Source organism: Meles meles, chromosome 1 (assembly GCF_922984935.1).
Source record: "Meles meles chromosome 1, mMelMel3.1 paternal haplotype, whole genome shotgun sequence".
NCBI classification, from domain to species: Eukaryota; Metazoa; Chordata; class Mammalia; order Carnivora; family Mustelidae; genus Meles; species Meles meles.
Window position 1 is genome coordinate 41970420 of NC_060066.1, and position 27458 is coordinate 41997877.

General features: G+C 40.4%; 1 protein-coding gene across 6 annotated transcripts; it reads right to left on the bottom strand.

The window, feature by feature from the left end:
• Window positions 1–2460: 2460 nt before the first annotated feature.
• On the bottom strand, window positions 2461–27431 carry NDUFAF6 (NADH:ubiquinone oxidoreductase complex assembly factor 6). Of its 6 annotated transcripts, XM_046024163.1 has the most exons (10): window positions 27228–27431; window positions 22473–22550; window positions 21244–21343; window positions 19571–19693; window positions 16424–16480; window positions 11439–11541; window positions 10268–10401; window positions 9528–9629; window positions 5470–5526; window positions 2461–2604 (listed from the first exon to the last, which is right to left on the bottom strand). In XM_046024163.1, exons 1-10 carry the CDS (start codon window positions 27422–27424, stop codon window positions 2476–2478), a joined length of 1080 nt encoding a protein of 359 aa, XP_045880119.1. In that variant the 5' UTR covers window positions 27425–27431; the 3' UTR covers window positions 2461–2475. The 6 variants fall into 6 exon arrangements, with proteins under 6 accessions (XP_045880119.1, XP_045880128.1, XP_045880135.1 ...); XM_046024172.1 differs by lacking the exon at window positions 22473–22550; XM_046024179.1 differs by lacking the exon at window positions 22473–22550 and having other exon boundaries at window positions 21240–21343; window positions 27228–27364.
• Window positions 27432–27458: the final 27 nt, after the last annotated feature.

Sequence of the window (27458 nt, forward strand, 5' to 3'; positions counted from 1 at the left end):
TCTGTCAAATAAATAAATAAAATCTTTTAAAAAAATTAAAATAAAATGCTCAAATAAAATGAAATTTACAAAATGAGAAAGAATGTTGGCACCATCTAAGGGAGTGTCTTTTCTGCCATGAAGTTAATTGTACAGTAAATGTCACTGAGTAAGACCCCATTTTAATCTTTAGGAGATTGGAAACATCAGTTCATCCAAATTTCTAAGTATCAAACTTAAAATGGCTCAGAGAGTATTTTGAAATTATTTACTTAGGGGTGCCTGGGTGGCTCAGTGGGTTAAAGCCTCTGCCTTCCGCTCCGGTCATGATCCCAGGGTCCTGGGATTGAGCCCCGCACTGGGGGTCTCTGCTCAGCAGGGAGCCTGCTTCCTCCTCTCTCTTTCTGCCTGCCTCTCTGCCTGCTTGTGATCTCTGTCTGTCAAATTAATAAAAAAATTATTTACTTAATAGTAAATTGGGTGGCTCAGTGGGTTAAAAGCCTCTGCCTTCAGCTCAGGTCATGATCTCAGGGTCCTGGGATCGAGCCCCGCGTCGGGCTCTCTGCTCAGCAGGGAACTGGCTTCTGTCTCTCTTTCTCTGCCTGCCTTTCTGCCTATTTGTGATCTCTCTCTGTCAAAAAAGTAAATAAAATCTTCAAAAAAAAATAGTAAATTAGCTTCTGAGCCCGTAAAGAATCCAGTAATCCACTTCATGTTTAAACCCTGCTTTTTAAGACCCTTGGACAGGAATCCAGATGCTCAGTAGCTGATTGCTGCCAGATTTAACCTGGGAAGGCGAACAGACAATGCTTACTAACAAAGAATGTCTCTAATGAACTCAACTCAGAATCCCAAGAGGAAATGGGTCCCATTTCCTTGTACTTGCCTCTTTTAGATAAGCTAAAAGGTTCTCTAAAGCCACAGAATTAAACAAGAGGATATTCCTTCAGCATCCGTTATCAATTAAGAATGTATGAACATATCCAAGCACACTGCACATTCGCACAGGTCCACGTTTATTAATCTCTCATTTCTCTACTTGCTCTAAGTCAGAAGCCATTCTAGGTGCTGTGGGACCCCAAGATGCATGCACAGTTTTGCCCTCAAGCAGCTCCCAGTTTGAGTTTCATTTGCAAAAATGTAGTATTTTAAGCTATCACGAATGCACCATTCAAGTGAGCACTAACTCGAACCAAAGGTTTAGGAGAGAGAAGATGGGGCGACAGAACACCAGAGGCATGAGTGGGCAGCAGACAGGACCACTGACAGGGCAGGAAAAGGAAACAGCCATAATCCTGGTCTTGGGAGTCAGAGACTCAGAGGGCAGTTCTGCCAACTACCAGCAGTGCACATAGTTGTGGTTTTTTGCAGTTATTATGTACTTGATGATTGGCAATTTTTAATTACCAAAAAAAAAAAAATCCTTATTTCTTTTTAAATATCAAATGAGAACACTGATGAAAGTATATAGCCAGAGCTTATCACTGGGAAGCTCAACTAGTATAACTAGTTTTTTAAAATGTCATATTCCCCCATTTTTAAAAAGATGTTATTTAATTGAGATGGGGAGAGAGAGAGTGAGCATGAGTGTGGGAGGGGCAGAGGGAGAGGGAGAAGCCGACTGAGCAGGGAGCCCCACCCGGGACTCAATCCCAGGACCCTGAGATCACGACCTGAGCTGAAGGTAGACACTTAACCGACTGAGCCACCCAGGCACCACATTGTATCCCCTTTGTGAATGCTCAATAAAATTTCGGTAATGTACTTTACATCAGTACAGATTTTGTTAATACCGTTTCCCTCACGATCATGATAATACCAAAGGACAGACAGTAAAGCAGCAGGATTAACAAAACAAAAGCTTTCAAGTCAGCCAGACCTAAAGTCAAATTAAGGTTCTAGCTCTGGACAGCCATCTAGCTTACTTACCTTAAGGAAGTTATTTTCTCATCACGGATAAATTTGCAGAGTTGTAAAGATGAAATGTTTGGGATATGAAGCCGTTAACATAGTGACTGACATTCCTCAATATTCACTTCCGTGACCCCAAAGTAAAGGTATTTCCTCGCTGGACTAGCCCGCTGAGTGTGGCTGCTCCCCAGACAGAAGGTGGTCACCTGAGCTCCCTGCCAGCCTCCAAGGGGGAGGAAGGCAGGAGGCGGGCCCGCTTCCTGCCCCCTGGTGGCTGAAGGGCAGCCTGCAGGCTCAGTGCGGTTAAAACCACAGGCCCTCTGGGGCTCGGACTTGACAGAGAGCGTGCAACACAATGGGTCTGGGCTGGGGGGACAGAAGCGGTGCCCCTGGCAGGATCTGAGCAGGATTGAGGTGCCCTCGCCCCCCCAGCAACGTCTCATCGGTCTGTGAGCCACGTACACTCAGCCTAAAAATCCGCTTTCTCGTCAAGTAAAGTCAGCTCCTGTGGTTTGTAAACAAGGACCCTAACCAGTATACTTCTGTAAAACTAATAAAACTAAAGAGCAGTGCCATAAAATTATTTTAATATCTGTTTCTCCATGACTGAATATACAATGATAACGGAAGTAACGTATTCTTCTGCTGTAAAGATGGGTGGAATATGTCAAAATCCACCCGCTGAATTTTCTTTAAGTAGTCCTCCAGGGCAACCTGGAAAAGGAGAGTAACAGTCATGAGGTCACAGAATAATTAAGGTTTTTATTTTTATTTATTTTTTTTTAAAGATTTTATTTATTTATTTGACAGAGAGAGATCACAAGTAGACAGAGAGGCAGGCAGAGAGAGAGGGAAGCAGGCTCGCTGCTGAGCAGAGAGCCCGATGCAGGACTCAATCCCAGGACCCTGAGATCATGACCTGAGCCGAAGGCAGCGGCTTAACCCACTGAGCCACCCAGGCGCCCCTAATTAAGGTTTTTAAAGAAACTAAAGAAAAGGACTAAGTATTAAGGCTATTTTAGTTTCCCTGAGATGGTCTTCCATGTACTAAGAATTTAAATGAGAAATTTTTAAGGGAGAGAGAAAATAAAGACATCTAAGAAATTTCTATTAGACCAGTAAAACAGGACCAAAGAGCTAGTACTAGAAATAACAAGTCAATTCTGGTCATAACTTATAGAATGCAAATTTATTATAATTTATGTTTTACACATGTAAAATATTACAGAAACTATAGTTTGTCAGGTGTTATTACTAGATTCTGTAGAAAACAGAAGGGGTGTTTTAATCAAGGACACTGAACGCCACCACCACCGCCCCCTCCCTGCCTGCGCAAATGCATTGTGCCACGAGGACAAGCTTAAGTTGTTTGTTAAAAAAATTATTTTGGGGGCGCCTGAGTGGCTCAGTGGGTTAAAGCCTCTGCCTTCGGCTCAGGTCATGATCTCGGGGTCCTGGGATCGAGCCCCGCGTCGGGCTCTCTGCTCAGCAGGGAGCCTGCTTCCTCCTCTCTCTCTCTGCCTGCTGCTATGCCTACTTGTGATCTGTCAAATAAATAAAAATCTTAAAAAAAAATTATTTTGTGGAAAAGTTGAATGGGTCTCCATGTTCTTGTTAGAAAACAATCTGCAACCTGGGAGAACAACCACAGGTTCCCTATAAATGTCACCCCATGCTTCCCCCATCACACAAAACTTCATTAAGCTTTCGTGGGGGTGGGAAACAGGATGGAAAACAGCAGCAATGGGCCATCCTCTTTATTTTATGGTTTTCAGTTATTTTTATTAATCTGTACATTTTAAGTTTATTGCAATAACTTGATTGAACAGAGAAACCACTTGGTTTTGCACTGCACAATCCTGAGACAACTGCCTTCTCAGTCCATGTACACAGCTCCCCCTAGTGTCTGCAGGACAAGCTGGGTGATCCCACAGAAGCCCCTCTGGGGATTCCCGAGAATAAACGATGAGCCAGAAGACAACAAAAGGGATTGTATTTTCTCCCAGACTCTTTTCCTACACACAGACAGACAGGTGTACGTACAAATTTAGCATCTATGTTTTAAACTCTAAACTTATAGATATGTACAACAGGAGACATGTGTACGAATGCACACAGCTGCTGTGTGTCATAGTTGCAAAAAACCTGTAAACAATCCAGGTCTTTGACAAAAAAAAAAAAAAGCACTATTCACATGATGAAATATACCACAGTGAAATGTGTGACCTAGACAGAAACAGGTCTTTTTTTTATAAAGCTCAAAACCAAAAAACTAAACAATATGTTGGTTAGGAATATATAAAACGGGGAAGAGCCCTTTTGGAATAAAAGCAACAGAAAAATAAATTCAAAATTCAGAGAGCTGTTTGGAGGAGGCAGGCAGAGGCAGGGGGACGAGATGGGGGAAAGAATACAACTGAGGTTTGATGGTGACGCTCTCACTCCTGGATTGAGTGGCGAGCTCATGGGTGTTGGTGGCGTTACGCTTTATAATGTGCACACATACGTAGATAGACCACATTCATTTGTAGATATCAAATATTAAAAATTTTTAAAGGGAATGAAAGAAAAAACTGAAGATATTTTAGTGTACTTTCACATGTTTTCTCTTTTTTTTTGGAAAAAAGAGCTCAAGTTATTCAAAACGTTCTGTAACATTAAGTGACCAATAGTTAATATTTTGTGATAAACCTTCCATCTCTAAGAATTCTATGTTCATTTTAATAGTTTATAATATCTAATTATAAGGAATAGTTAATGAACTTGAGGTACCAGCACATGATAGAAAATTATATAGCCATTAAATAGTGTATTTATAAATATTTTTAACAGTGTGGCTAGATGCTTGATAAGTAGGACAATGACATATAAAGTGTGATTTCAACTATAAACAAAAATTCATTTAAAAAAAGCAAAGAACCGAATAAGCAGTGGTTATGTCTGTGTCTCGGCATTACAGGGGAGTGTTCTCTCCTCGTTTTTTTTAATATTGTCCAAATCTCTGTTCAGAGAATGTAGTTTTTATAATTAGAAGAAAATTCCATTAAAATACAGATGAGGGACACCTGGATGGCTCAGTTGGTTAACTGTCTGCCTTCAGCTCAGGTCATGAGCACAGGATCCTGGGATTGAGTCCCACATCAGGCTCCTTGATCAGTGGGGAACCTGCTTCTCCCTCTGCCTCCTGTTCCCCCTGTTCATGCTCTCTCCCTCTCTCTCTCTCTGACAATTAAATAAATAAATAAAATAAAAAAATACAGATGAAATCTGACCTCAAAATCAGAGCTCCACTGGACATTCACAAACTAGGATTTGACCCAAAGGAAAGTCTGGCTAATGGTGTACACACACACACCCCTTATAGACCTATGCAGTCTGGTGACTCCCCTCACATGCCCTAGAATCACAGGCATAGCTGTCACCAAAAGCAGAATGTAATGAACAAAACCCACCAGAAGGGAGGGAAGCAAAACAAAGATCCCATGCTAAAGAACCGCATTGGGAACCTTACAAAATAGAAAAAGAGATCATACACATCTGTTTCACTGATTAAACAGCCTTCTCTGTTAATCTACTTACCGTCTGAAGAAAAGCAGGAAATGCTTTCACAGGAACACTTTTGTGGAAGGACCTAGCCTACAAAGGAGGACAAAAGGAAACTGGCTTCAAATGTAGATATTTCTGGAAATAAACACTCTGCCTCTGAAAGTGATCACAAAGCAACACTAGAAGTTTAACAACATGGCTACGGCCTTTTTTCAAAGGCAAGAAAATAGCTCTCTTGCCGATTAAAATTAATTTCTTAAGCCTAAGGGACTCGGGAAAAAGTACTTTAATAAGAATCCCATTCTTCCTTGAGGATTGGCTTTGGCCTTTTCCAGCTGCCTTATAACATCTTACCACTTTGGCCCCCTAGCTCTCTAGCGAGGGGTGGGGGGAGAAGTACTTGCATTCAGGAGACCCGGCACGGCCCTAGCTTAGATCGTGGGCATCTCCCGGTTACAGGAATTTAAGAGCCTCCTAAGTGACCTCCTAACTGCATTCTCAACCTCTCATCCGTTCATACAGCTTGCCAAATGAACTTCCTTAGTCACTGTTTTATTTTTACATTCTTTATCTTAACTCTCTGATATACCAAGTCTTATGTCTTCACTTTGGAGTTCCGAGGCCTCCACACTTGGCTCCAACCTCACCTATCCCACCTGGCTCACCAGTACCCCTGACTACGAAGTCTTGACCCACTCACGCTGATGCCCATCATCCTGCGCTCACCAAGCCCACTCCTGTCTACAGGTCTTCGTTTATATTGTCAGACATCGCCTCTACTCCCTGATGTCTTTACCCCCACATTCTGGTTTTACCCTCACCTGTCTATTAAAATGGCTCTTTTCAAAATCATTCACAATTTACTTAAATCACCATACCCATCTTTTCAACCTCTCTATGGCACACAAAATTTTAATACTCCCCTTTCTTAGAATTTTCTCCTCCCTCGGTTTCCAAGAGATTGATTCTTAGTGCACCTACTTCTTTGATCACTAGTTCCTTCTCCTTCCAAATAAGTGGCCTTACTCCTTTGACCTCAGAGGCAGAGGTGGGCCTCAGGGTCTGCCCCGGTCCTCATATCTAGATGTACATTCTCCTGGGACAATACCATCCACACTTAAAGCTTTAACCGTAGGCTTTCTATATGGATGACCCCCAAATCTCTATTTCTAGCTCTGGCCTCCCTCCAAAGTCACAATCCAGCAGTCTTCAATAACCTCTCTCCCTGAATATTCTTGAATCCCCTTAAATTCAGTGATGACCAGCAGGTGGTCCAGAGGCTACTAATCAGCACCGGCATGCCACCGCTTTCACGGTAGTCTCTGAATGGCACCATCACCAGCTAAACTTGAATTCTGCAGCCTTCCCTCTCCCCGATCCTGCCACAACCCAGCCTGTCATTGAGTCTAGTTGATTCCACCTCTGTTGTGTGTGTATAAATCGGTATACACATCGACCATCTCTAAGTCAGATCCTCTTTCTCTCCGTCCTCAATAAGCCTCCTAACTGATCTCCCACTCCCCAGATTGTCTCGAACACTGCTGGCCAGGTTCTCTCATGTCCAGCACTACTGTCCCTGCTCTACTTGATGGTGACAATGAGGAAACATGTCACTTATGATATGCCAGGCACAGTTATAAAGTCTTTATACCTGCTAACCCCATTTATCCAAATCACAGCCATTTGAGTTAGGTACTAATATGACCTTCTTTCCCAGAGGAGGAAACTGAGGCACAGGGGTTAAGATCATATGATTAGTAAATTGCAGGGCTAGGACTGAAAGTTCCCATTCCAGAGTCTGCACTCTCATCTCCCATCCTCCAGTGCCTATCAAAAGCCTCCCAAACTCCATACTCTTTTTTCAGTCTACCTTCCAAACCTGTCTTCCAGGGTCCTAGTTCACATAACCTGCAAACTAGTTGTGTTCAAACGTGGCTGTTTAAAATCATTTGGAAATTTTAATTCCTGGACCCATCCCAGATTTAATGTATCTCCAGGGTGTGCGGCCTGGGAATCTGTATTTTTCAGGTGCCTTAAGTGTCCATCAACTGGGACTATTCAGGTTCCAACACAGGGCTTTCCTGCTTTTATGATTCTGTTGTGTTCTCAGATCTCACCTAAAACTCTGTTAATTTTAAGTAATTTCTCATCTAAAGTTCCATGTGTTTTATTTATATCTCTGTCATGGCAGATAATTGTACTTCAGGAAATTTTTTTAAAAAAGATTAAGATGGACTATGGACTCTGAAAAACAACCTGAGGGTTTTGAAGGGTCAGGGGTGGGAGGTTGGGGGAACAGGTGGTGGGTAATAGGGAGGGCACGTTTTGCATGGAGCACTGGGTGTTGTGCAAAAACAATGAATACTGTTATGCTGAAAAAAATAAATAAAATGGGGAAAAAAAAAAGATTAAGATGGACTATTTGCCTTCAGAAAGCTGATTACCTATTCACTACTTCACAAATATTTACTGAGTGCCTATAATGTACCAGGCACTTTAGATGAAGCAATAAGCTTAGAACTAAACAAAGTCACTTACATTCTATGAGGTGGGAAGGCATTAAAGAAACTTTTAGTATGTCAGGCAGTGAAAAGTGCTAAGCCAGGTAAAGGGACTGATGGTGATGGAATGGGAGGATGTTATTTTAGATATGGTGGACAGGAAAGATCTTTCTGATAAGATCATATTTAATACTGACTATGGGTTGGAGGTGAAGAGTTGAAGGGTGGAGAGCATCTTCCAGGCAGATAAACAACAAGAACAAAGGCCCTGAGATTTGCAGGTAAATGACAAGTGTTTAGGATCTACTGAAGCTCAAAAAAAAAAAAAAAAGCGCAGAGGTGGAAGGTGGTTCACAGGAAGAACCAGGAAGAAATAGCATCATGAGAATCAAGGAAATAGAAATTTCAACCAAGTTTTCAGGAGCCACTAAAATAAAGGAACAGTTTCAGGAGAATCAGAAAGGAATAGCATTGCTGGAATGAAGAACATAGTGTGAAGAAGGCAGGAGGCTGCTGGCTGGCTCAGTCAGTGGAACGTGCGAGTCTCGATCTCGGGGTTGTGAATTCAATCCCCACATTGGGTGCAGAGATAACTTAAAGATAAAATCTTTTTTTTTTTTTTTAAGATTTTATTTATTTATTTGACAGGGAGAGAGATCACAAGCAGGCAGAGAGGTAGGCAGAGAGAGGAGGAAGCAGGCTCCCTGCTGAGCAGAGAGCCTGATGTGGGGCTCGATCCCAGGACCCTGGGATCATGACCTAAGCCGAAGGCAGAGGCTTAACCCCCTGAGCCACCCAGGCGCCCCTTAAAGATAAAATCTTAAAAAAAAAAAAAGGAGGGGCAGGAGAGTCAACAAAAGACAAATCACCATGTGAGAAAACATGAAGCACGAACCTTTAGGAAACACCAAAAGTAGTATGCAGGAGAATCAGGAACCAGTTTAGGAACCAAGTCAGAGAACCAAGGGGAAAAGGTAACAGAAAGTTTCAAGGAGAAAATAATGTGTGTGGTGCCAAAAGCAGAAAAAGTTAACATGAATGAGGACTTCCAGTGCCCGTTAAATGTGGCAATAGGATTATTTAGTAGGGCTTACTACTGGAGTGGGCGGGAGGGAAGTGAATGATGGCACGGTGAACAGTGCCACGGTGATGCTGGCCTTGAGGGAACCATGAACGTGAACCACTTACTCACAAAAGTTTCACTGGGAGAGGAAAATGAGCCATGGAAGGGTCCACAGGCTGCCCAGAAAGGGGCGAATTATCAGGCCAGCTGCGGACGCTGAGGACATGAGCTCCTGGGAAAGGAGCCATCGGCCCTGGCAAGGCAGAGACACACCCTGCCCCCTGAGAGCGAGAGCTGGAGGGCACACAGAGCAGACAGGAGCTCAGCAAGGAAGGATGGGTTCAGCCGCTGAGAGGGAGAAAAGGGGACGGTAAAAAGCAAGAGTGAGTTCACAACAGGCCCTGAGATAAATCTACTGGGATTTCAGTGAGAAAGGGAATAAAGGCTGGGGACAATAACCAGTCCGTAAGAACGGCCACGTCTAGACATGGTCATCTCCTCCATGGTTTGGCCGAGAGACTACTTACGTGCTTCAGGTGCAAGTGTGCCTGACTGGCAATGTCAAATATCACATCTCTCACATTTTTATCTTGGTTCTTCCGTAGAAAATCCTCTTGGGAAACACCATGCTGGGTGGGAAAGCACATATCACATTAGGAATCTAAAGGCACACTTTAACTTAGTTTAAGAAAAACAGGTGGGGAGCCTGGGTGGCTCAGTTGGTTAAGCAACTGCCTTCGGCTCAGGTCATGATCCCAGAGTCCCAGGATCGAGTCCCACATCGGGCTCCCAGCTCCATGGGAAGTCTGCTTCTCCCTCTAACCTTCTCCCCTCTTATGCTCTCTCTCCCACTCTCTCTCAAATAAATAAATAAAATCTTTAAAAAAAAAAGAAAAGAAAAGAAAAACAGGTGATAGAGAGTGTTCAGAATAATGCCTATTCTGTTTTGAAAATATATGTATATGCACATGTGTGTGTATACAGACACACATACACACACACACTCCTAGAAGAATATGCAACAAGATGTTAGTTCACCACTGTTGCAGGTAGAACAAAATTATACAAGCAAGAAAACAAACACATGGATCCATCATGGACCAAACTGCCTGATTGATAAAATTCTGACTTGCTAACACAGAGCCAAAAAGCAATCAGCATTCATTTCAAAGCGGTTACTTGAATAGATGAAGCAAAGAACCAAGAGACCATGGCCCTCCCCAAGTTCCCGAGGTAAATCATGAGAGGAAACAAGTAACGGTCTTACCAGCATACAAATATCCATGGGAAGGAACACCCTTCTTCTGCTTCCATGATAGGGCGTTGCTCTCAAGCAAGTCACAATGCCCTGGGCTTTTCCAATGTGACTCGCGGCATGGTCTGCATGAAGGTCCTTTACACCTACAAGTTCAGAAATAAAGCGACAGGGCTGCTCTTTACTCCTTAAATGCACAACAACTCAATAGAAGCAGCTTGGAGAAACCACCTACATATGGAAAAGCAGGTGTTGATCCTATGTTTTATATCTGAAAAACAGTACTTATTTGAGCAAAACTGGGCATGAGAACAAGCTGACTGTTTACCACTGAACAGGTTTCCGAATCTCAACTTTTAAATAAAAGAGTCTTCGTTGGACTACAGCACACCGAGAACACATTTGGAATTTTAATCAGCTGTCTTGGAAAAACATTACAAGTCTTCCATTTCTTCTTTTCAATGCCATTTCCATATGACCTCATTTTAAGTATACGCTTGACAAACATTCTGCTCTTTGCTCCCTCCTTTCATTGTGTTGGCAAACATGTCCCCGGGTGTACAGGCCGAAGAGGCCTGGGAATCTCAATAGGGACTTGTGTTATTCCTTTAGGGTGACAGAAAGATATACGACCTTCTTCAAAAGAGAGGCTACTGTCTTTGGTCGAAATAATTTCCTCATTACAAGAAGACTTCACCAACTTAAAGTCAGATGAGAAGTACCTAAATTCGTTTTATTTATTTTTAAGAGGAAAGAAAAAAGAAAAATCTCCTAAAAACTTTGAGAGATGTAGTTTTATATTTTCTACTTTTTTTTTTTTTTTAACGTGGGGAAGTATTATTCATAGGGAAGGAAGAGTCAGGCCCCAGGCCTTTCAAATTGTAGGGGACGCTTAAAAAAGGAAAATCATCTGCAATTACCAGAGTATTAATCACAGCATTCCCATGAGGTAGCTAAAGTACTTTCATGAGATCCTGAGTATTTTGATTAGTCTGTACTCCAAAGAAAGCTACATATTCCCCCTCTTAGGGGAATAAAAGAAAAAAGAAAAAACTGTTCATTTATCGGTGGTACAAAGAAAAACTTTGGTGTTACACTGACCAGACTGTCAAATTATGAAAAAGTCAAGTCTGAAGGGTATTTTCTTTGAAAAAGAGAATATAAAAATAGAAAAAAGACTCACCCAATATTTCTAGTGTTAAGTAAAGAAGAGCGCTCTGTGTGTTTTCAGCGTAATTTTCCAATTCCTGGATATTACGATATGCTTTGTCATCCAAATTTTTTTCCTATAGTCAAACAAAATGGAAATAAAGTTTGATGAATTGTCAATGTATTTTTTTTAGAAAAAAAAATTTTTTTAAGATTTTATTTATTTATTTGACAGAGAGAGAGAGTATAATAAGTAGGCAGAGTGGCAGGCAGAAGGAGAGGGAGAAGCAGGCTCTCTGCTGAGCAGACAGTCTGATATGGGCTCAATCCCAGGACCTTGGGATCGTGACCTGAGTTGAAGGCAGACGCTTAACCAACTGAGTCACTCAGGTGCCCCCAAATTGTCAATATTTTATAAAGAAAAGGTACCATTTTTTTGCCTTAAAGAACTAAAAAAGAACTTTCAAAATCGTGTATTATTTAGTACACAATAAGATTAAAATAAAATTAAAATATTACAGTCCTACACATTCAATACCTACAAATCACCCCTCAAAATAATACCTTGGGAATAATGTCAATGCACCAATCACCACAGCCACGTGGTTAGCTTAATTTTTAATTCCTTTGAAAGCCCAAGGAATACTGAGAAACAAACTTAACTGAGTTCTCATTAAGCACTTTAGACATTATCTTCTTAAACCTAAAAACCTCCTCCCAAAAGATATGGGATTAATGCTTTTTCCATGTTGCAGATAAAGAAACTGAGTCACAAATATATTATGCAATATGCCCGAGGTCACATAGCTAGTAAATGGTGGGGTTAGGATTCAAACCCATACATTTTAACTGCTAAGTCAATATTATAAATAAAAAAGATGCCTAGAAAAGGAAAGGAGATCATTACCAGATTCCACCCCAAAGAAACCATGTTCAATAAAGTAACAGGGGTGATTATGTTACCTGATCACACTATATTCCAGAAACAGAAAAATGTAAATCTCAGAGCAAGAACATCTGGCTACTTTTATAATATTATACTTACAAAGACTCTATTGCTAAGGAAATATACCCTCCCCTCCTGTTTTTTATTGTTGTTTGTTTGTTCATTTTTAGAAGAAAATGGCACCAGCAATTATCCCAGGGGGAAAAAATTATGTCTGGTCCAATCTTTTACATTTTTTAAAAGTTGAGACTTAATTCACATACCATAAAATAAACCCTTTTCAAATGTACAATTCAGTGGTTTTTAGTACCTTCACAAAGTTGTGCAACTATCACAGAGATCTAATCCCAGAATGTTTTCCCTACCTCAAAAAGAAACCCTGTATCCATTAAGCAGTTACTTCCCATTTCCCCCTTCCCTCATCCCCTAGCAAACCACTCATCTACTTTCTGTCTCCATGGATTTGTTTGTTCTGGACATTTAATAAAAATGCAGTGATCTGGGCACCTGTGGCTCAGTGGGTTAAAGCCTCTGCCTTCGGCTCAGGTCGTGATCCCAGAGTCCTGGGATCGAACCCTGCATCGGGCTCAGCAGGGAGCCTGCTCCCCCCTCTCTCTGCCTGCCTTTCTGCCTAATTGTGATCTCTGTCAGATAAAAAATAAAATCTTTTTTTAAAAAATGCAATGATACATGGGGCACCTGGGTGGCTCAGTTGGTTAAGCGTCTCCTTCAGCTCAGGTCATGATCTCCGGTTTCTGGGATGGAGCCCCGTACGAGGCTCCCCACTATGTGGGGAGTCTGCTTCTCCCTCTGCCTGTCCCTCCTGCTTATACATACACACTGTCTTTCTCGCTCTCTCTCAAATAAATAAATAAAATCCTTAAAAAATGCAGGCATGTGATACATAGTTTTTTGTATCTGGCTTCTTTCAGTTAGTAGATTTAAGGTTCATCTGTGTTGGAGCATGTATCGGTACCTGATTCTTTTTAACTGAATAAATTATTAATAATATTCCACTGTATGGATAAAAACATTGTTTTTATTCATTCATTGACAGACTTTTTCCCACTTTTGGACTGTTACGAATAATGCTATGAACATTCACGTGCAACTTTTGTATGAACACGTTTTCATTTCCCTTGAGTATAAATACAGGAGTGAACTGCTGGGTCAATGGTAACTCTGTGTTTAACTTTCTTTTTTTTTTTTAAAGATTATTTATTTATTTATTTGATAGAGAGAGATCACAAGTAGATAGAGAGGCAGGCAGAGAGAGAGAGAGGGAAGCAGGCTCCCTGCCGAGCAGAGAGCCCGATGCGGGACTCGATCCCAGGACCCCGAGATCATGACCTGAGCTGAAGGCAGCGGCTTAACCCACTGAGCCACCCAGGCGCCCCTGTGTTTAACTTTCTGAAGAACCGTCAAACTGTTCTTCCAAAGCGGTTGCGCCATTTCCCATTCCCATGAGCAATGCATGAAGGTCTCTAATTTCTCTACATCCTCACCAACACTCGTTACTGTTCATCTCTTTTATTACAGTATCCTAATGAGTGTAAAGGCGTCATTTATTCTGGTTTTGATTTGCATTTCCCTAATGAAAAGATGTTGACATCTTTTAGCTGCTTATTAGTCATTTGTAGATCTTCCTTGCAGAAATGTTTACTCAGATCCTTTGCCCAAGTTTAAACTGGATTTTTGGTCTTTTTGTTGTTGAGTTATAAGAGTTCTTCACATATTCATACTTGTTCCTTATCAAATATATAACTTGCAAATACCTCCTCCCATTCCATGGGCTGCCTTTTCACTTTCTATTTGAAATTTTTAATTTTGTTGAAGTCAAATGACCTTTTTTTTTTTTTTATTGCTTAGGCTTTTAGTATCGTATAGAAGAAATCACCACCTAACCTGAAGTCCCAAAGATTTATGCCAATGTTTTTTCCTAAGTGTTTTACAGTTTCAAATCTTGCATGTAAATGTTTGATCTATTTGGTGTTAGTTTCTGTACATGGTGTTAAATAGGCATCCAAATTCATTCTTTTTTTTTTTTAAAGATTTTATTTATTTGACAGATAGAGATCACAAGTAGGGAGAGAGGCAGGCAGAGAGAGAGAGAGGAGGAAGCAGGCTCCCCACCAAGCAGAGAGCCCGATGTGGGGCTCGATCCCAGGACTCTGAGATCATGACGTGAGCGAAAGGCAGAGGCTTTAACCCACTGAGCCACCCAGGCGCCCCCAAATTCATTCTTTTACATATGGATATCCAGTTGTCCTGGCATTATTTATTGAAATGGTTATTCTTTCCCCACTGGACTGTCTTCACACCTCTGTGAAAAAAAATCAATTAACTATAAATATATGGGTTTATTTCTGGGCTCTCAATTCTATACCATTGATCTGTATGTCTATGTCACGCCATTACCCGAGTCTGATTTTTAACTTTGGAGCTAACTTTCTTCTTTTTCAAGACTGTTTTAGGGATTCTGGGCTTCTTGCATTTCCATATGGATTTCAGGATGAGCTAGTCAATTTCTGCCAAAAGGCATCTGGAATTTTTATAGGGACTGCACTGAATCTAAAGACCAATGTGAGAGACTGATTCCAGTCTTTTAAACATCTCTCCCTACAAATGCCAAATGTTATTTTCCATTAAATCAAAAAGTTATCTCTGTCTTGAATTCTGTCTTTACCTCATAAAAACAGAAAACACCTTGGGTGCTTGGGTGGCTTAGTCGGTAAGGCCTCTGACTCTGTTTTGGCTCAGGTCGTAATTTCATGATCTTAGGGTAATGAAATCGAGGGCTCCCCCCACACACACGCTCCACACTCAGCGGGGAATCTGCTTGAGATTCTCTTGCTTTTCCTCTGCGTGCCCCTCCCACGCATTCGTGCATGTGTTCTCTCTAAAATAAATAAATCTTAAAAAAAAACAAACAAAACAGAAAACACCTGAAAAACAGATCTTTTTAGTGCCAATTAATGCTGTAGACCAGCTGAGCAATTTTTTTTTTTAAATGCTGAATAATTATCTCCCATTTTGGCTTACATTATAATTACTATAGCCTATGGATATTAATGGGTTATATCCAAATAAACTAAACATATTTTCATGTCAACAGTATATGATAAATATCAGGCTGATGAGGACACTGAGCCAACAATGTGTCAGAAAGATTACATAAGTTAGCCCAGGACAGACAGCAATTTGCATGCTTCATTGGACCTAGAACTCAGTTCTTAGAATCCAGTATAGTACTCCATTCTGTGGAATCATCAGACTTTCCTTATTCCCTCTACTATCTGGAAAGAGATCCAAATACTGGGTGTACATAAAGGTATGTACATGACTACTTAAATTTGGATGGTATTAACGAACTATCTGTCATTTTTTAAGGTATGATCATTTATTGTGGGTACATTTCCTGAAAGCATTTTTTTAAAAGATTTTATTTATTTATTTGACACAGAGAGAGAGATCACAAGTAGGCAGAGAGGCAGGCAGAGGGGGAGGGGGGAAGCAGGCTCTCTGCTGAGCAAAGAGCCTGATGCAGGCCTCCATCCCAGGACCCTGAGATTATGACCTGAGCCCAAAGCAGAGGCTTAATCCACTGAGCCACCCAGGCGCCCCTGAAAGCATTTTTTTAATCTTTTCAAGATACATATATATTTGCACATCAACTAACATGCTATCTGGGGTTGATTTTACAATAATCCCTAGAGTTTAATGAGAGGAGTTGGTAGAATATAGATGAAACAAGAGTGGACATGTGTTCCTAGCTAAAGCTGGGTTACAGATACATGAAAGTATATTACACTCTTCTCTCTCTAAGTCTGAACATTTCCATTAAAAAAAACTAAAAACCACAAAACAGTAGCATGTGGCTGTGCACACATATGCCTCTGCCTGGTGCTTCTGTTTGCCTGGCAGTGAGGGAGAATGGGACAGAAGGGCACAGTCCTCTAAAAGTTGCCTTCCTCCAAAATATAACACACATATTAAAACATTTCCTCCCTGAGGAATTAGCTTACAGATTAAAAAGGAAGAAAACACTTAGGACTTGAGCAATTTCAACTTACTCTTTCATCAATGATTTTCATAAGCCATCTTTTGGTCAGATTATGTCTTTTGACAGCCTAAAAAAACAACAGTGTTGTAAATTTTTAGAAAGTCCTAGAAATGACTTCAGCAGACCTGAATAAAATAAACATACCAAGTACAAAACTAGGTAAGGAAACATTTGTAATAACTCATCACCAGATAAACAGCCATATTAAAGAAGTATCAGGGGAAAAGAAAATGTCCCTAGAAAACATTTCAAAACATTTCCAAGAACAGATGATACATCCAGAACATTCCCACTAGACTTTTTTTCTTATGCTATTAGTAATTTAACAATTGCACTTTCAAAACAAAAACAAAACATGAATTAAATATGAGCTTCTGTTACATGATGTGTCTTGACTTCTATGCTTCTTTATCTCATGTAAACTTTTTTCCATAGGATGAAAATGCTACTTAGTGAAAATAACTACTCTCCAAATATGGAAAGTATAACTAAAGGTCTAAAGAAAATAATCCACAGGGCACAGTGTTATCTTAGCAAACAAAGACACTCAGTAGGAAAAAGCACATCTAGTGCTTAGATCATGGTCTCCAGGCCCATCCCTCCCACAGGAAACGAGGCTCTTGGAGAAATGTGTGATTCCAGAGTTGGGGCAGAGGAGATTCAAGGTGATCCTAGAATATTTTACTGTGCTGGAAATAGAAAGTGCCCCCCAAAGTATGGGGTACACATCAAAAGGACACAGGAGCCAGTCTAAAAGGGGTCCTACTGTCCAAATCTGGACCAGCTTGAACACCAAAATAAGTAAATATAGTAATGAATTATAAACTACAGAAAAAATAAGAATTAATGAGTTTGTAGCAATAATTAATAAACAAATGAATAAACACAGGAGGTTGAGGGCTCTTTCTTATGGTAGAATGTGAAGTGCCAATCAGTAATGTTGACGGCGTGCTAGAGTCTGGAAATTATCATTTTGCAATTGTCACAAGACTGAATCAGACAAGAACCATACACGAATGCTAAGTTTAGGAAGATACTGAGGAGGAGCAGGATATATGCATCGTCTTAAAGTCAGTTACTCTGTAAGAGGAATTATAATTATAGATTGGGAAAAACAGGCAACACCTTGACCATGTGAGGAAAATTAACAATGCCAATAAAGGACAGACAGACAAAGTGTGCCTCCAGACATGACACCCTGAGAAGAACACGTCACCTTTGCAGTATTATGGCCAAACACCCATAAACCAAAAACATTACGGAATCCTAATACTGCTTTATTTTTTACGTGTCTAAGTGGAGTGAGGCATGTCTGATCTTTGCACCACCATCAAGCACCATTCCTGGTACATAAAGTACTCAAGAAATATTTAACCTCTGAAAGTCAGATTCCTGTTTACTCAAGGCTAAACCCATACCGGCTGCAGTTCCCTGACCACAAAATATAATTGTTCTCTCTAATTCTGGAGGAAATCAGAGATCAAGGTAAAAAACAGGTATTTAATAAGAAGCGGAAAATCTGCTGAATAAAGTATCGACAATTTTGGGAACAGAAGCCAAATAGAATAAAAACTTTGGCTATAAATTCAAACTGCAACTAACATTAATACACAGAGAAATGATAAAGTCCATATGAAACAAGTATGGAATTACAGCTATGCAACTATTTTGTACCCTTAAAGCACCAATGAATCACTGTGGCAGAAAAGTGCTCTCTGAACAACACACTGTCACTCTTTCCCTATCTGATCTTCCAGAAGAACCTGACCCTCTCCAAAGAACCAATGGAAAGTTTTACTGGACAGTGGTCCAATAAGCATATGCTCCAGCAAGATGGGGAGGGGGAGAGGACATGAATGGGGACAACTGCTCTGCACACTCCCTGCTTCTTTCAAATATTCACATTAACCTCAACACTGATCATATCAGAAAGCTGGCCAACAGTAATCATCCAAAATTAAGCAGCTGTTAAAACTGGACAAATTGGTACGCGTGTAAACATTCTAAAATTCAGATACGTCTTCTGGTTTTTTTTTTTTAAGAGAGACCAAGAAAAAGAAATTTGTGTTGAGGGAAGCTCTGGTCTTTCATGATAATTTCAGGCAAAGGCCAGGACCTTTGATGCAAGTCTAGCAGGAACCCCCACCGCAGTGATGTTTGCGTGTAAAATCATCGTTTTTCTGGGCTTTCGAGAAACTTTTCTTTAAACGGAGGCACCAAGGCTGAGGTTCTTAAAGTGAGATGAACAGAGGTAAACAACTAATCTAATACTCACAGCTTCCCATCCACTCTTTCTTCTCAGTCCCCGGCTGGGGGTGCCTGGCTTTCCATCCTTACTGGGGCTCTGTGAAGTCAATCAGGGGCCCAGGAACGGGGCCTGCCTCTGCTGGTGCGCAGACCTGAGAAGAGGTGCACCCCTGTCAGGTCTGTTCAGCGGTTCCGTCACAGAACCTATCTTTCCCCACTCATGACACTACAGTGGGGACACAGATCAGTGACAAAAGACACCTGATTCCCTTCCTTCAGTCATGGTGTAGCGTATTTCCAAACTCTGCAGAGCTGCTCATGAATGAAGGATCCATGTGAAACTAATAGCTAGATACGTCTAACTATCCAAAGAATTCTCTAGCCCAAAGGTTTCCATTCTCTAATACTTCAAATTCATCAGTGAATACGCAACTCTATCTGACTCAACAAGGCAGTTTTATATTTGGGTCGAGACAATGGTGAGGGCAAGTCTCCCTTCACCAAAGATCAGTGTGTGTTTTTCGACAGCCCACAGTATGGCCTGGAGCACTAGAAAAAGGAACTGCTGGGCAGACAGAACAATTAACCTGCCACTGCTTCAAAATTTGTGGGGTTTAATTTCTACAGCGAATATGTGGAAAACAATTGATAAAACAAAGAGACCAGATTCCTCTTTTCTCCTTTAATAAAGAAATCCACTAAAGATCTGTGCAAATTATTAGCAGATGATTTTAAATTCCTCTGTCAAAACTAGCAGAGCTCTGAACATTACATGAGCTTAAGATTATTTTCAGGATAGATTCCCTATCACCACTAGACGAATTGTATGCATCAAAAGGTATGCTCAAAAAAAAGGTATGTTCAAATAACACTTAAAAATTAAAAGTAGCATTTTGTTTTTGTTTTTTACCTTCCATAGCTCAAGGGCCACAGGCTGCTGGGGTGGGCTGTCACAGTATATGTCGTCCACTGTTTTTTTCCAAAACTCCATTCTCATCAATCCAATTGTTTTCTCAGAGACAGAGTCCTTAACCTGTGAACAGCATTCAAATACCTTAATAAATGCACGCTTCACGGTCTCAAAATCAGTATGTGTGACTGCACAATCATATAATTCAGCCAAAAACTAAGTTTAATTCTATACATTTGTTTTAATTTTTCCTTGAAACTATATATAAATTGAATTGTTGTCATTAAGAGTTTCCTAAGTAAAACCGGCAAATTACTTCCAATATTTTCAAGGTTTGCATTCCAAAATAGGAAATATTCTTCTAGAAATAAACTGCAAGAAAAAAACAGAGTCGTGGGGGGGACATTTAGATGAAAAGAAATTTGGTAGAGGAACCAGTTGCTGTATGTGGAGTTTATCTGAATCCTGATTTGAAGAGAAAGAGATAACTAGGAAAAATCTGAACACTGGATGTTTAATGATATTAAGGAATTCTTATATTTTTAATGTATGACAATGGTGTTATAGTTACTTTTTAATGAGTTATCATCTGGAGATACATACGGTAATATTTACAGAAGAAAAAATTTATCTGAGACTTATTTCAAAATAATAGAAGTGAGGATGGGATAGGTGCAGATAGAGATGAAAAATCAAGATTGGCCATAAATTAGTAACTGCTGGAGCTGGGTGATGGGTTTATGGGAGTTTATTATACTAGTCTCTCTAATTCTACATATGTTCAAAGCTTTTCATAATAGAAACATTTTTAAAAATAAGTGGAAGAGAAGAAAAACAATCTTCATTGGATTAGTGATGGTAAAATTATTTCCAAGTCTGGAGATAAACCTAGGAAACAGAACCAGGGGCTTCCTAGATTAAAGCAGGGAAGGAAGTAACATGTATCAAATGTCCAGGAGTGCCAGCCCTTTGCTAGATGCTGTCCCAGAGATTATGTAATCACAAGTCCTCACCACAAACCCGCACAAACATACCCCTTTACAAACAAAGAAATTGTTGCTCAAAAAGGTGTAGTTTATCTCATGCTCTGCATGCTCAGAGCTCTTATAATGGAACCAGAAGGGTATGCAAAAGACTATGGGAGAGGGAGCAGTTGACTACAAAGGGGCACATGAGGGAATTTTGGGGGTTAACTGTTCTTTTTTCATGACTATGGTGGTGAATGCACGACTCTATGCATGTCTGAAAACCTATAGAACTGTACACCACAAAAAGAGAATTTTATTATATGTACATTTAAATAAACTCATTCATTCACTCACTAAGTAATTTCTCTCTCTCTCTTTTTTCTTGAGAGCACACACATGCAGGTGGGGAAGGGGTGGAGAAAGAGGGAGAGAGAGAATCAATATTAAGCAGCTCTACACTCAGCGAGGTGCCCTACCCAGGGGCTCAATCCTACAACCCTGATATCATGACAAACATTAAGTTTGTTAGCTAGTTTATGTTTGGAATTGAATTGGTAAGGCTAAATAGCGGGACAAAGAAATCACAAGCAGAGACCTTATACACATCTAACATATAAGTTATAACTGTATTTCTTTATGGTTCAGCATTAAACACATTGTATCACCATTTTTGCAAATAATTTTTTAAGGTATTTTAATACCAGCCTGAGCCAGTTCCACATTGAAGGCCCTCAGTGCAAAAGCAGAGCTTCTGGATCCTGCAGGGAGCAGCAGGGAGCATAAATAGCCTTCATAATCTCGTTTCCTACAACAAACAGGCAAAAAAAGATAAGTCACTTTTCACTTTCTAAACTGTACACACAAAAAATGCTGACTAGAATTAACTGGAAAAAAAAAAGAGGTTTCAATTCAAAATAGGCCTGAAATTTCTTATATTTTATAATTATTTCTTTAAAATTACAAAAAAAGTAATTGCCCCCAATCCCAGACCAGTTAAAAAGAAATGATCTCCATTAATTTATTAGGATTTACATAGTATTTATAATTTTTATTGTTTCAGAATCACTTTGATTTTAGTAAGAATTCAAATGACCTACGGAGGTAGAAATCAAGAAAGTAATACCAGCAAATATTGGTATGAATTCGCAGTTTTTAATACAGATAAGACATAAAAACAGAAAGTAATATGGAGTATGTGGGTGTGTATGCCTGGGTGTACACTTAGGTTTCCCAGCAGCATCTGCTGAGAGAACCGAGAAGCAATAATAGTCCCCATGCGCCCAGTATCAGTGAACACACCTAACACCGAGATCTTTGGTTTCTAAATATCATTCTTCACTAGAAGAAACTAGGGCTCATTGGAGGAGGGACTAAGTCCAGGGCTGGAGCAGGGAAAATACAAGATAAGCCAGAAACATCTTCTTGGACAGAAAGTAATGAAATATTCAGTGTGGAGGGACTTTTCAAAATGACAAAGACACTGGCTGGACAAAATTCTCACTGACTAAGTCTGGGACAATCTGAGCATCAAAAACAAAAAACAAAAACAAAAACAATGAGAGTAACAGAATGTAACAGAACGCCATAAGCCCATACCAATATAAAAGAATGGATGACTAGGAAGAGAAGGAAAAACTTGACAATAGTACAATGCCAAATTGTACTATTTGATAACCCTGATAAATCTAGAAGACATGCTGAAAATTTTTTAAATAAGCATTTGATAACTATCAAAGTAACAATTCCGTCAAAAATCATCAATAAATGTCTTTAAATATTAAATGGGTGAAAGTTTGACAGAAACAGAATGTTGACATATCCTGTGAAGTATCTCTTCACAGAATACATGTTACTAATTAACATTCTTACGAACTAAATTTACAGGGGAGAAACCCAAAAGATATCTTTTCAACCAAGTAATAAAAGGTTCGCACCACAGAAATAGGATACTGAACATTATGTACTTCCTGAAACGTGACTGAGAAAAACACAGCATCGCTTCTGTGATATTCCTGCCAGAAATGTATAAATCACAAGGAAACATTAAATAAACCCAACTGGGAAAAATTCTACATAGTAACTGGCCTGTTCTCTTCAAAAACTGTCAAGCTCATGAAAGATAAGGAAAGACTGAGAAATTGTTCAAGGCTGGAGAAGACCGAACAGATTTGACAACTAAATGTAGCATATGATCCTGGATGTATGAAAGTCATAATCGAAAAACCAGCAAAATTTGAATGGAGTCTGTGGATCCAATGGTAATACTGGATTGATTTTAACGTCCTGATTTTGATGGTTGTTCCACAGTTACATGGAAGAGGACCCTTGTGTGTATTAAAAAATACCCACCAAGGGGCACCTGGGTGGCTCAGTCGGTTGAGTGACCAACTCTTGCTTTGGGCTAGGTCATGATCTTGGGGTTATAGGATCAAGCCTGATGTTGGACTTTGTGCCTGGCAGGAAGGCTGCTTGAGATTCTCTCTCTCCCTCTCCAGCTGCCTCTCCCCCACTCAGACACACACACTCTCTCTCTAGCTTGCTCACTCTAAAATAAATAAATAAATAAATCTTTAAAAAAAAATACATACCAGCATATTAAGGGGAGGTAATGGGGCATCATGTCTACATCTTTTTCTCAAATGGATCAGAATGTTAACAATGAGGGAATTTGGATGAAGAGTATATTGGAACTCTGTGTACTATCTCTGTAATTTCTATATCAATTTGAAATTACTTTAAGATATAAAGTTTAAAATAATATAATCCTTATTATATGCATCATAGGATGACTGCCTATCAACAAGGCTACTTTCACTATAATACTTTGGAACTTTTTTTTTTTTTTAAGATTTTTTATTTATTTACTTGACAGAAAGAGATCACAAGTAGGCAGAGAGGCAGGCAGAGAGAGAGAGGGAAGCAGGCCCCCTGTTGAGCAGAGAGCCCAATGTGGGACTCGATCCCAGGACCCTGAGATCATGACCTGAGCCGATGGCAGCAGCTTAACCCACTGAGCCACCCAGGCACCCCTACTTTGGAACTTTTATTATAACACTATTTCCTATAAAACAGTAATCTAAATAAAGGGGGTCCAACCTCCTTCCATGGAGTTTAGGTACTGAAATTCAGACTACTCCCACATTTCAATGGTTCACTTTTTTTTTCAATTTAATTTTCTTTTTTGAGAGAGAGAAGAAGAATGTGAGCAGGAGGGAGGGGCAGAAGGAGAGAGAGAGAGAATCCCAGACAGGCGCCATGCTCAGTGCAGAGCCCAACATGGGACTTGATCTCACCACCCTGAGGTCACCACCTGAGCTGAAATCAGGAGTTGGACACTCAACTGACTGAGTTACCCAGGGGCTCCTCAACTGGTTCACATTTTGTTGACTGCCTAACAGAGAACTTAAACCTCTTCTAGCCACACCCTTCACAATTTCCTCCAACTTCCACATAAACAAAAGGAGCAATAATGACAAGTAACAGTGCTATCACAAAATAGCTCTACTAAAAAAAATCTCACCGTAAGTGGCTGCAGCTGCAAAATGGACAGTGTGGGCAAAACAGCTCTATAATTTATACTTTTACATACATAACAGATATATTTTAAAATTTAATTTTAATATAAAAAGTCTCTGAACTTCAAAACTGTTTAAAACACTGGGATGTTAATATGAAACAGTGAGAAAACAGTGACTTGGAATCAAGACCACAATCTTAATTTCCATTCAAGTAGTTCACAGAAATGATACCTGCCACATCTATTTCTTAATTTGAAAAATGAGGCTTGATAACCAACCTGTTTCATATCTCCTAAAAAGAATATGTGAAGTTCTTCAGGTTTCTTATAGCGAAATGAAAAATGAAGACATACTAGTATGGTAACAACCTTTGGGAAATAAGATATTCTACACAGAGGATTTCCCTGTAAGGTTTCTTTTTTTCTTTCACTCTCTCTTTTTTTTGGTTGGAAATTTTTCTAAAGAATACCAACTTCTTTCTACTGAGTAAGGTACACTGAACATTTAATCATTTCTTCATCACTCAGGATCACTGTTATAAATACTGGTTATTGGCCGACAAGGGTATCTTAAGTAGCCAAACAAGGTCCAATTATTGGAGAACTATTCCAGATAGTGAGAAATTCCATACTATAATGGTTTTATACAGCAACAGGGCCAACAACCTTTCATTTTCATTCATTCATTGTAACATTTATCCAGTGCCCACTATGCGACAGCACTGTGCTAGACACTGAAGATAGGTATAGACTTCAGCCTGGTAGACAGGGGCAGACATATGAAAGATAAGCATATCTGGTGTTAGGACTGCTGTGCTAGTTCTAGTTCCATGAACCTGTGCCATCAAGTCATAAAAAGGTGGTTGCCAGTGAGGCTGTAGGAGAATGGAGAACAGTAGTACACTTTCAAATATCACCACCAACACCTCCTTACCTCCTTATAGCACTAATCCCAAGGCCTGAGGCAGCCTTGGGGTTCCTCAAAATGATACCCCCAAGAAACCTACGTAAATTAGGTTTGAGATATTCCCAAGAACCTAGCCTCCTAGCAGAGCTCTGGCTGGCTAACCTGAACTTCCGGCCTGGTATCTTTTTCAGTATTTGGAGGCCTTACATAACATACATGCCCATAACAACCCTGCCCAGATCATTTCAGAGGTCAAATCCTGCGAAGATTAATGGACAGTCAGAAGCTAGAAATTGCAATCTTTCAAGTTTTTGTTTTTATTTAAAAACTACTATTGTGCATATGTTATATGCCAGCATTTTTATATACATCATTGCATTTAACCCTCATAAACCAAGCTATAAAGTAGTAGACATTTACAAATGAGGAAATAGCTGAATCTTAATGTGAGTAACTTTCTCAAATGATGGACCTAGGATTAATAAACTCAGACAAGGTCTGCCTGAAAAATCCAAGCTTTTTAATAAATCACTAGAGTCAAAGGTGTCCATCCCACTCAAATACCTATATGGACAGATTAAGTATCTGCCCATTTGTAAATATGTATTTGAGAAAACTGTCATGTGATAACCATAGACTATTACTGGAAGAAGAGTATGATCACAATATACACATATATATACACACACTAGTGTATATATAGTGTGTGTATGTATTTACACACACACACTATATATGTAGAAATAGATATACTACATATATGTAGTAATATATATGTAATGTATATACTATACAATGTAGTGATATATATTATATGTAATATAGTGATTGTATTATTACTTATACATAATAATACGTAAGAAATTAGGAAGAGTGAAGGTGCCTGGGTGGCTCAGTCGTTTAAGTGTCTGCCTTCAGCTCAGGTCATGATTCTGGAGTCCTGGGACTGAACCCCAAATCAGACTCCCTGCTCAGCAGGGGTCTGCTTCTCCCTCTCCCTCTGCTCCTCACCCCCCACGCTCTTTCTCTCGTTCACTCTCTCTCTCTCAAACAAAACAAAATTTTGAAAAGAAAAAAGAAGTTAGGAAGAGTGAGTATCCACCTCTGGATAGAGAAGTTAGGATACTACAAATGTCAAAAATTGCACTGGACAAGTGGATATGGGTGGTAAACATTTTGGCAACTTGTGTCTTTTTATCATGAAAAAATGATTAACTTTAAAATATATAAAAATGAATACAACTTTTTGGCAGTTTTGGCTTTTACAAATTCTTATTGCTCTGATTTCCATGATTGTTATCTTGCTTCAGTTATAAGTAATAAATAGAGTGGGATAGGAACTTTATTTTTAAAAGTGATTAAAAACACAATTCTGAAATGCATGGGAATTCTGTTGTGTTATGCAACCTTTTACTAAAATGAAATTCAAAAACACTGAACTTATTAGCCTAGTCAGATCCAAGGTAGCTTAATTATTCTAGCACTTCTCAGAAGTTAAGACCAGGCACATTGAGCATTTCACCACTGTTTTAAATCAAAGGCAGCATAAGGGCAGCAGGGCCTAAGCCACTGGTCTTTGCAGTCAGGCCCAATTCCAAGGCAGGAGCCTGCCCTGATCCACTGGGTCACCTGGTGACCTGATTCACCTAACTCGACTCCACACATGATTAACAGCGGCTGCCATGTGCCAAGCCTTTCCGGTGTTATCAGGGTGAACAAAATTGTCACCAGGCCCTGACTTGATGAGACTATTCTACTGAATCTCAGGTAAATTCCCTAATCTCTCAAAACCTTCCCATTCTCATCCATTACATATGATAATAATGGCCTATATTGTATCACTGTGCCCTTGCTTTGTGCCAGGCATTGTTCTAAATGCTTTAATCCTCAAAACCCTCAATGGTAAGGTCTACATTTTTGCGTCAATAATTTGTAACGAAGATAAGTAAATTACTTGTACTTTGCATAGTGCCTGACACGTAAGAGCTCACTTGGCTAAAAGTCACGAGTCGTCTGTCAAATTTTTAAGAAGCTGTGCACGCAGTACGTTTAGGTAAAAATTAAGTTTCAGTCAAGGTGATAGACGAAGGAGTTTTGCCACAATTCTGTGACCGCCGTGAAAGCTCCCTTGGCTCCCCATCAACCCGAGCGCAGGAAGGCAATGGGGTCCGCTCGCCCGGGGCCAGCCCCGAGTCCCGCCGCGCCCGCCCGGGCCCCCTCGGGCAGCCCCCCGACCGCCAGCCTGGGCAAGCCGGGCTCGCTCACCGCAGCAGCTCCATGCAGTAGCGGTCGGAGCCCAAGGCGCCCGCTCCGCTGGCCGCGACCACGCTCCGCGCGGACCCCACGGGCCCCGGGAGCCGCCGGGCTCGCGCCCACAGGCTTCGGGGCGGTCGGCGGCGGCACAGGCAGGCAACGCCGAGCCGCAGCGGGCCGCAGGCAGAGCGCAGCACGGAGGCCGCCATGACACCGACGCCGCGTGCCCTTCGACCCCGCCAC